This window comes from Toxorhynchites rutilus, chromosome 3 (genome assembly GCF_029784135.1).
Source record: "Toxorhynchites rutilus septentrionalis strain SRP chromosome 3, ASM2978413v1, whole genome shotgun sequence".
Taxonomy (NCBI): Eukaryota; Metazoa; Arthropoda; class Insecta; order Diptera; family Culicidae; genus Toxorhynchites; species Toxorhynchites rutilus.
This window is the reverse complement of record NC_073746.1, coordinates 219840129-219850500: the sequence shown is the minus strand read 5'-3', so window position 1 is coordinate 219850500 and position 10372 is coordinate 219840129. Positions and strand designations below refer to the sequence as shown.

The 10372-nt window shown below is 36.2% G+C and overlaps 1 protein-coding gene across 2 annotated transcripts; it reads left to right on the top strand.

Annotated features, from left to right (window-relative positions):
* The first annotated feature begins 8781 nt into the window (after nt 1-8781).
* LOC129779089 (uncharacterized) lies at nt 8782-10101 on the top strand. 2 transcript variants are annotated; one of them, XM_055786356.1, is made up of 4 exons: nt 8782-8917; nt 8981-9166; nt 9236-9432; nt 9495-10101. In XM_055786356.1, exons 1-4 carry the CDS (start codon nt 8906-8908, stop codon nt 9775-9777), a joined length of 678 nt encoding a protein of 225 aa, XP_055642331.1. In that variant the 5' UTR covers nt 8782-8905; the 3' UTR covers nt 9778-10101. The 2 variants fall into 2 exon arrangements, with proteins under 2 accessions (XP_055642331.1, XP_055642332.1); XM_055786357.1 differs by having other exon boundaries at nt 8789-8917; nt 8984-9166.
* The last annotated feature ends 271 nt before the right edge of the window (nt 10102-10372 follow it).

Genomic DNA, 10372 nt, shown 5'->3' with positions numbered 1-10372 from the left:
GTGTTTCTTTTCTATGACAGACCTGTTGAACCACTTTAGATTTTTATCCTGTTCATCAACGATTTATGCCTTCGTATATCCTCCGAGAAGCTGCTTTTTGCTGACGACTTTAAAATCTTTCGAGTCATCGCATCTCAAATAGACTGCTTTTTATTGCAAATCGACATCGACGTTGTTCTGAGCTGGTGTAAAGAGAATGGTATGAGTGTGAACATAACCAAGTGCAAAATGATCACCTTTAGCCGCAGTCGATCTTCAGTCTCACACCAATATCTGATCGACAATACTCCATTGGAACGCCTACAGTCTATTCGCGACTTGGGAGTTATGATGGATTCTAAACTTCGTTTTCATGAGCACGTTTCCATTAGTATTTCCAAAGCGTATTCCGTACTTGCATTCATTCGCCGCAACGCTACTCAGCTAACCGACGTGTATGCACTGAAATCGCTTTTTTGCGCATTAGTGCATAGCATCATAGAAAACGCTGTTCCGGTCTGGGTACCTTACCACACGTACCAGATAATCCGCATCGAACGCATTCATAAAATTTTTAAATGCTTCGCACTTCGTAACCTGCCTTGGAACGATCCCCTAAACCTTCCCGATTATCAAGATCGTTGCCGCCTGATTAGTCTTGAATTCCTGTCTGTACGACGACAAAGGCTGCAACAGCTGTTCATATTCGACGTCCTGACGAACTACATTGACTGATCATAAATCATAAATTGTTCATCTATTTTTTAACAATAAAACAAAAATTGAACGAAGAAAAAATATTCATAACTAGAATAGTTAAGAGCTGATGAAGTGAGAGGGTTCAAAAAAAATTGTACCATGGCGTACACGATTCCAGTCATTCTGGTTATCTGAAACAAAATAATCGAGCAGATTCTGAATCAGTGATGATGCCGCTATCGCATGAACCTCGGACAAGTTAATAATATCTCTTTTTTACAAAATGACGGCCATTTGAAAAACAAAATGCGATTTAAAAAATTTTTTCTAACGTTTTCCGATTTTTTAAAAATAGTAAAATTTGAAAAACATAATTCTTTAGAGGTTTATGCGATAGAGAAATTTCTGCATATTGTATCCATATAAATTCGACATGAATCGGTTCAGTAGAACTTGAGATATCGTGTACGCCAGTTTGAAAAAAACTAGGTTTGAGAAAAACGCATTTGAAGTTCATTGTTATGGCCGTATCAGATTAGATATCGCATCACAAAAATGGCTCTAACTCTGTAAATAATAGAATTTTCGATATGTCCTTTCTAGGGTATATTCTTAGACTACAGAAATATGAAGGTAAAATTTTTGGATTTTTTTCAAACTTCTAAACTAGAATACTTCCTTAATGGAATACTCCATGTATTGCGGAAGAGAGCTTTGTTCTGTATTTTCAAACAGAAAGATAAAGATGGAAGACGCCAAACTAATTATTTTTGTGACAAATGCGAACACCTGAACTGGATTTTGAGGACTGTTTCGAAAGATATCATACGAAATATAGCATATATGTTTTATATGAAAACAACACATTAAAACACATTGTTCAGTAAATACTTATCTGAAGTTTACATAAAAATGAATAAATCTTGTTCATCTTTCATAAGCTCACAAGTTATAAATATTCTGCATGTAACCTTACAAAGTTATACGTCACTGCGTTTCCATGTAAAAATATTTCCGACCGCAAAGGGTGAATGAAGTATTACTATTTTTATTTTAAAACTATGATGATTAATGTGAATTAATTGTGCAGTTTTCTTTCAAGAAATAAAGTCATGAATAGCACAATATTGGGCCTTTTTTGCTGTTGGAGATATAGTCGGGTGAAAGCTGTCGAGCTGTTTGGTTTGCTTGTTACATTCCTGATATTTTGCTTTGGGAAACATTTCAGCAACATTATAAAATATGCAATTCGCAACACATGACGTTCGAGAAAGAACTCGATTCGATAAAATTCTATTGATTTACAAAATATGAAAATTTGGTCGGTGTGATAGTTATAGGGATCGAATTGACCGATCAGTTCGATTTACATAATAAGGACCAATATTTCTGAAAGATAGTTCTTATAAGTGATGAAACGTGTAGTATTTTGGCCGGATAACGGATACTGTATATCCGGTAAGCTTCGAACCGGATGAATGAATATTCCTTAATAAAGTATCAAGTTTTCTGCAAGGAATATTGAACAGTTTTTTTTCTAATATTTTTAATACTAGTCGAGTAAGAGTAAGTACTACAAATTAAAAAAAAAGCAAAAAACATCAATCCATTATTTTCATTCAAGAAAAAAAACTTGGAACTGTCTTCAGGGACACAGAGGGAACACTTACTTCATCGCAAATCAAATTAAACAAAGCAAAAGAAACGAAATTGAATTGAAACTTCCACGCGAAGCTCATGGCACTTTTTGGGACAGTTTCAACGAAGTGGCAAATGACAGTCAGTTTCCATTGAAAAAAACAATTCTCAATTTCCTAAAAAAAAGTCAACGATATTGATTGATGAGACTTTACAGGAAATAAAGTACACCCAGGTTTTTTACGCGTTTTGTTTTACGCGGATTTTCCAATTTTTTCCGTATTTTACGCGGGTACCCCCAAAAGTTTCTACTGCCCCTTTGCACACATACCAACTTTAATGAAAAAAAAATATATATATATTTTCTAAATTCTGCTTGGAATATTTCACACACGGTGCGAGTCACACCAAATCCATTTCGGAAACATGCAACTATAGTATCACTTAATTCCCACGCGCAAGCCCTGAAAGATCACGTCTCAAAATATTTCGATTCAAGGCAGTTTCCGATTATCCCGTTTAATTCTCGCTCCTGGCAGGATCGCCAAAATGTGTGCTCATTAGCGTCCGCAGTATAATCGCAGCCCGCCCGAACCCGAGCGGTGACCGCCTGCTGATAAGATGGCAGAAAATGTGTCGAGTGCCCAGCCCACTTAATCGCTAAACTGACGATGACCGTGTTATACACAGTAAGATAGGCACTTTTACAGAAAAATAGGTTTTCACAAACAAGTAACCTGAGTAAAGTGCCAGTAATATTGCCCTCATTCCGATGTATGGGTAATTTGTTGGTAATTGTATGGACTATTCATATAATTATCAGAATTTAGCATGAATGAATGAATTTTCAGAATTTATAAAAAAAACATGTTTTTGAGAAAAATGATTTTTAATTTACTAAAATTACTTCAATGAAATTTGTTTTAAATTTTTTTTTCGATTATTTACCAACATTTCGTAGATATTTTTGTTGGAAAAAATTATAGGAAGTTGTGTCCAAGACACGACCGCATTGTTGACGTACATCTACGCTGTAGTTTAATTCAATTTGTTTACAACTGCGAATATTAATGCTACAAAATTTTAATCCTTAGTGCAGAAAGTTTTGCTACTGACAAGCGAAACCAAATCACATACAAAATTCCAGAACGACATTTACTTTCTTGGTGACTAAATAAACGAAATAAACTCTTTCTGTTAATCTCAACAACCTCTAAAAGAGTAGCACTGCTTCATTATGATCAAGATTAGCGCAAATGCAATCCTAGTTGAAGGGAGTTTTGCAACTGGCACGCGAACCCAAATAAATCAATAACTTATTATAACTTATTGAATAACTTGGTATTCCCGAATCACCATAGCGTCAGTTCAATGCATTGAATGCATAGCGTCAGATATCGATGGCTTGAAGCAATTAAATATGCACACGCTTATCTCCGTTTTGCGCTCTTCTCAACAGAAGCCCGTTCTGTTAATATTGCCGGTCTAGACCAGCTTAGCTGTCATCCTTTGTGGAGAGAGTTTTGCTACCGTCGAGCGAAACCAATTCACAGACAAAATTCCAGAACATTTATTTTCTTGGTGAGCTGACGATAGCCTAGCTTGATGATTCCCCACACAATTGTGCAGTTCAGAACCTTAATGCAATGGCGTCAGTTTGATGCAATTATTGCAATTCTAGAGACATCAGTAATTTGATCGCGTCCACAGCTCAATCCAAAACTAGTTCATTCGTCTCTAACATTCAAAAAGGCCCTTGGCCTCGTATTACTCCTCGCCGTCCGGCTCGACCAGCAACGATGTTCTTCAGTCGGTATTCTCACGAAGAATGAAAGTTTGCCTCAGCGAGATCCACTGTTTATACTCTAGACAAATATTCCCCTCCGTTCTTCTTCTTTTCCTTTGTTCCAGAGACGATTTCCCCTTCGTTGCTCGTCCATAAGTTGCTCGTTATTGACATCTCTGTTCGGGAAAGCATACAAATGGACAGAACAAATGTATGGGACAATGGAAACTTTTATAGTTTTCATGAATTTTAACCATTTACACACCATGGGGTTGTAATGTATAGCAAATCAAACAAATTTTGGGAAATTTTCGATTCGTTTGGTATGTAAATCGCCAAAATTCGTTCGCGGCAAAAATTGTTATTAACGTTAACTTTATTTCATAAAAACGTGACCAGTTTTCTTATTTGGCACCCTTAATGAAAGACGTAGTTCTACGTCAAAAAATGTTTACACTGTCCAATTTCTATAAGACCATGATCTTGCTGCTTGTGTGATTGTCAACAAAAAATGTGTCAATTCATATTCTAGTGTATTGGTATTTGTATCTACCTTACACTGCATGATTTTCATATGTGTGGGTGCCAGCGCTGAGCATAAACAAATGGTTTGAGGTGCCCATTTCTATTTGAGGGTGGTCCAAAAAATATTGGTTTCCCCTTTTTCCCAAAAAATACTTTTTTTTTAAATTAATTACTTTTGAACCACTGAACCGATTTAGATGATAGACATAACAAATTGAAGCCAATGAGCTTTTATTGAAAAATATTGAACATGCAAAAAAAATTGATTTTATTTTCGTAATTATTGATTGTAGTCTTTCTTTTTTTTATTGTTTTCATGGCTTTGGACTATATTTTTTTATATTTTTTCTTGAAAGCTGAGGATTTTTTATATAACACTAGCTGACCCAGCAAACTTCGTCCCGCCCAAAATTTATTTTTCGTTATCACATCTACGTTTTCTTACTAAGCGCACGTTCATGGGTCTGTTCATTGATTGATCTTTTAATCTATCCTTTTAAATTACCTTTTACTATAAAATTCCTATAACTGTCAGATTATTTTCATACACAATTCTCGTGCAAGATATTTCAACCACTTGCGAATAACATGTTTCTCCGTTACATGGAATAAATGTTTGATACAGAAAATGTGACAGAATAAAGTCATTCCTGAATCGAACAATTCCTTTCTCGTTCGGTGATCCATTTTTATTTATTTAGAGAGAAGACGATATAGCAGTGCTTTTTATCACAATAAAATTCATTTACACTTTCTAACGAAGATCAATTTCTTTAGCAAAAACATGAAAATGGACTAACAACGCTTGCCAAAAATTTTCAATTGTCATGTTTTGTTGAAATATGTGTATTGTTTTTATGGGACCCTCTCTCTATTCCAGAGGAGAGAGGGGTGTTATACCATCATGGAAACATTTCTCGTACCCAAAAATCCTCACATCCCAAATTTGGCTCCACTTGCTTGATTAGTTCTCGAGTTATGCAGAAATTTATGTTTCATTTGTATGACACCAACCAGCCCCCCCCCCTCCCCCTACCTGAGAGACGGGGAGGAGTATCTTATTACCACAGAATCATCACTGCACTCTAAAACCTCCACATGCCAAATTTGGCTCTATTTGCTTGACTATCTCTCGAGCTATGCAGAAATTTGTGTTTCATTTGAATGGCAACGCCTTCTTAGAGAGGGGGAGGGGTCTCGAACTATCATAAGAACCTTCCCCGACCCCAATTATGAATTTTGCAAGAAGTTGTTTTTGGATAAAAAGGGAAAAATGATTTTTAAGACCACCGATGAACTTTGATAACTCATATCTCAAAAACTAAACAAATAGCATGACTGATATCGAGATATGTTATGCAAAAATCCTCAGCTTTCAAGAAATTTTTTTTAGAGAAATACAGCGCCCTCTAGTCCAACGCCACGAAAACAATAAAAAAAGACTACAATCAATAATTACGAAAATAAATTCCATTTTTTACAAGTTCAATATTTTTTAACAAAAGACTAGCTCATTGGCTTCAATTTGATATGTCGATCATCTAAATCGGTTTAGTAAATAAAGAATAAAATTACTACTTGTGACGAAAATCTGGGAACAACTATATCGGTTTGACATGGCATGGCTGTATATACGAGGGTGGTCCGATAAGTACTTAGGCTCATCGCCCGATGGTGCCAGTATCGCAAGAGAGATTACTAATAGTATAGTACTTTCTCGTAAACGGCTACTGCCAAAATATCAGCCGAATCGGACTCGTAGTTTTGTTTTGGCCGTGTGTGAAAGCGAACGTGTCCGCGGATTTTAGAAAAATGGAAAAAATGGAAAAAATGGAAATTCCGCCGTCGCCACGGCCACATTGGTCGAATTGCACTACGAACTGCTGCCACATCCACCGTATTCTCCAGATTTGGCCCCGTGCGACTTTTTTTTGTTTCCAAACTTGAAAAAGTCACTCGCCGGGCAGAAATTTAAGTCGAATGAGAAGGGCATCGCCGTCACAGAGGCTGGATCAAGTGTATCGAGGTAAAAGGAGACTATGTTGAGAAATAAATCGCTACTTTTCCAAAATGTTTGTTTTTTTTTGTAGGCTAAGTATTTATCGGACTGCCCTCGTTTATACATTTTAGAATTTAAAAAAGATACGTTTTAAAGAATTTTTTTTAATTTTGTTTTTTTCATGGAAATTCAAATAAATTCCTACTGCCTACTCCTATGACGAAATGGCATGATATTCTCCTTATAAAAAATAATTGAAGCTCGAATTTCTATGACGAAATTTTGGACTCAATGTATAAATATAACGAGTACTCTTATACCCGTCACTAATGTGTTAATTGAATCAACCTATAATTCCACTTTCCGTAAAATACCTGCTCATAAATCAACAAAACAGCATCCATGCTGCCCGGAATAGTTCTCTTTCCTGGGGGAGAACGAGTGTTAATAATTATCACCTTCGGCGCGGCAGAATAACGTTGACATTCGTATTGGGGTCACGACGGAACGTGGTTATACATATCTTGAATCAACACTATTCGAATATCTCTCAGTCTGTTGCTTGTTACCCATATACGAACAGAAAGCAAAGCAGGGTAAAGGTTGGACAGAAGAAGGCAAAAACCATCTCGAATGCTGATTTTTCTCGTTAACACCTTGGATTATGTTCTAATTGATACAGGGGGCGTTGCGTTGCTATCTATATTTCCATGAAGGTTCACTGAAAAGTATTTGATACTTTGAAATTAAATTACTAAGTAAACATAACAGAACTACCTTATCTATTTTTTGCGATCTGAGTTGGAAAAGTTTTCACAGCTTTCACTTACCTTGTTTCAAAATCAGAGCTGCAATTTGTCATTGTCACTGCATATATTTGGGGTACTATGACGACCATTGCAACATTACCACCAAACAACGTGCAACAAAATATAAACCGACAAAACAAATTCCTCACTCTTCAATGATAAATAATTTGTCAGAGTGTGTTGACGAACATAGCATGTTGCAAGTCAGTGCCCTATGATCGTCAAGACGGGAAATACCATGTCACTTGATGTAATGGAATTTTACACGTTTACCAGGGTGCATTTGTTTACGTTGGGCAATCTGACAACCATTCTCATATAAAATGCTAAAACTTCGAGGACTAAAACTAAACGGACTTTCAAATACGTCAATTTGGCAGGATTTCGGGCAGAAATTTCAACGAAGCGATAAATTTCTTCATTATTTCAGCATGTAGATATTTTCCAAGCTTTGGTCAATTATATATTCCGTTGCCTAAATGATTTGCTATCGCTCACTCGTCATTGCGTGTTCGACATAGTATTTATTTCAATAAATACAAGAAACAACAAACGGAACGAAAATCGAACCTTTGCTTGATGAAGATAAAATGCAATCTGCGACAATCATCAATTCGTTGCTGACAATTTTGCCGCCTACTTGGTCGGTCAAAACGTTTTGACGAAGCTCAGTAACATGCATAGTGTTGCATCGTACTCCGTCAGTCATCATTTGACCAAGATTTTTGTCAGTAAGAAGCGACTAACGTGGCTCGTCAGTTGTCATTGACATTGATGAAAAAATGCAGCTCTGGTCAAAATATAATTAACAGGTTCGTCTTTATATGTTTTCCAAAAACACTCTACCCGGACATGTATTACAGGATAATTTGGATGTATGAAATATGATAATGGCGACGACGCTTCAAGGATACGTTTCGGTAATCGACATTTGTGACAATTCAATGTACTGACAGAACTGTGCATGCATACATTAGCGAGTTAAAATGTAATTATGATTTCTTAACTTTTGTTATTCACAATTTGCTAGTTTCAGTAAAGTATTTCAAGTATTACTTCAATTAACAGAATCAATATAATGTGTTTCTTTTGTGAAAGTGTTGTTCGTTTCGAATCAAATTACCATCATTTTGTTATGATGCACAAAAATGTCAATGGTCACCCTATTAAAACATTGATTTCTCTGAAGCACAGCGCGCGGATGCCTCCCGAAAAACTTTCAAGTGAATTAATCCTCACTATTTCACACTTTCGGATGCTTTTTTTTATTCTCCTCTTCGTTCATTTTACTCGTTCCCTATTTTTCTGCTGCTTTGGAATTACAAAAGGTACTCACTCAGTCGATACTATGCACCTGAATTCTGAGGTGGTAAGATAGCACTCAACTCGTTCAATTAAATATCGACGAAAGCTACGGTGATGGAGCAAAGATAGAATTGGTGAAATTGAAGTGGATTGTTTGCGTTCAACATGGACCGAATTGTAATTTATTCGTCTAATGAAATTTGAAGTATAATTTTGCCAAACAGCGATGACTTATTTCAGAAGAAGGTTATTCATTTCATCGTTTTGTGGTTTATTTTGATAACTCGATGCCAGTCGTGGGAGTTGCTTGGAAACGATACTTTGGTTTCGAATCAGACGGATGTGGAAGTTCCTCAAACTGATTCGTCAAAAGTGCTGTCTAGGAAAAAAAGATTTATAGTTTTCCCCGAAGGTTCGAGTTTTTCAGTAAGTTATAGCTTTTGAAGTGTTCGCCAAAAAAAGCATAAATGATATTGAATGATATTGCCTCAAAAGGTTGCTGTTTGCATGACGGTTGGAGTTATCGGAAATCCAAACTATAACATGTTCAGTTGGGCGGTGAACTGGGGTATAGCATACAATTTACCCAATCAGACGATTAGTTTTCAGCAAGAGATGCAGGAACCGAAACCGTTGGCGCAGAGGAGATATCGTCGGGACTTGTACCACAAACTGGAAGTGGCAATGACTGAGTAAGTTTGATGAAAAACCGTCATTTTTAATTGGTTCATAACTTTCGTGATGTTCGTTCCAGCATGGGTTACAATGGGCGGGAATGCATTTTGCGGGCACTGTGTGAAAGTTCACAATATTTCGGCAAGAAGGGATCCAACATGATTGCAGAGATGCTTCGAACGTTGTTCAGCTTCCCCAAGTCAAAGGTTCTTTCATTCGAACACAGCGACAACAGAATCTACGATGAGGCGCACAGGAAAGGGAAGAACAAGGTGGTCTGTCAGTCGCTTTATCCCGCATGTCAATTTTCGCTGCTCGAATTGGCACTTGGGAAGTATTCTAGCCCATATAGTTTCATGTGATTATATATATGTAGATTTAGATTGTAGATTTGCAGATAATAATTGGGTGTATGGCATCACAGCTATTCGTAAACTAGAGTTTTTAATTGAATTCCATAACTATTTCGGTGAAAATTTTTAAATGTCATAAACAATGCCCTCGACTTTAATTATAATAAGTTTCTGATCTAAACATCTGCTGTACATTTAGGATGAAGAAAACAATGCATGAAGAGATTTAACAGGATGGAATAAAATAGAATGTACAATAAAGACTGAATGAAGATGCGAACAAAGACAATATAAGCATTGGAGAAAGTATAGAGAAAAATGATAATTATGTAGTTGCTGGAAAAGAAATAAAAATATATATAAAAAAACATTTTTCATCTTACATCTTACGCTACTGGACAATAAACAAACAAACAAACAAAAAACAAAATACATATGACATCTTTTTAATTATTGTGATCTCAAGAGCCATCGCTAGCTTTTTCCCATCTTTTTGGCAATTTACGGATACCGTCGCGAAAGAAGCGCTCATCTTTTGAAACCAAAAATGAATCCAACCAATTTTTGTAAAGCGGATCTGAAGTAAAACGTATTCCACTCAAAG

Coding starts and splice junctions, on each gene's coding strand:
- LOC129779089 (XM_055786356.1), top strand. Junction 9,167..9,235: donor CCGAAGGTTCGAGTTTTTCA/GTAAGTTATAGC, acceptor TTGCCTCAAAAG/GTTGCTGTTTGCATGACGGT. Junction 9,433..9,494: donor CTGGAAGTGGCAATGACTGA/GTAAGTTTGATG, acceptor TGTTCGTTCCAG/CATGGGTTACAATGGGCGGG.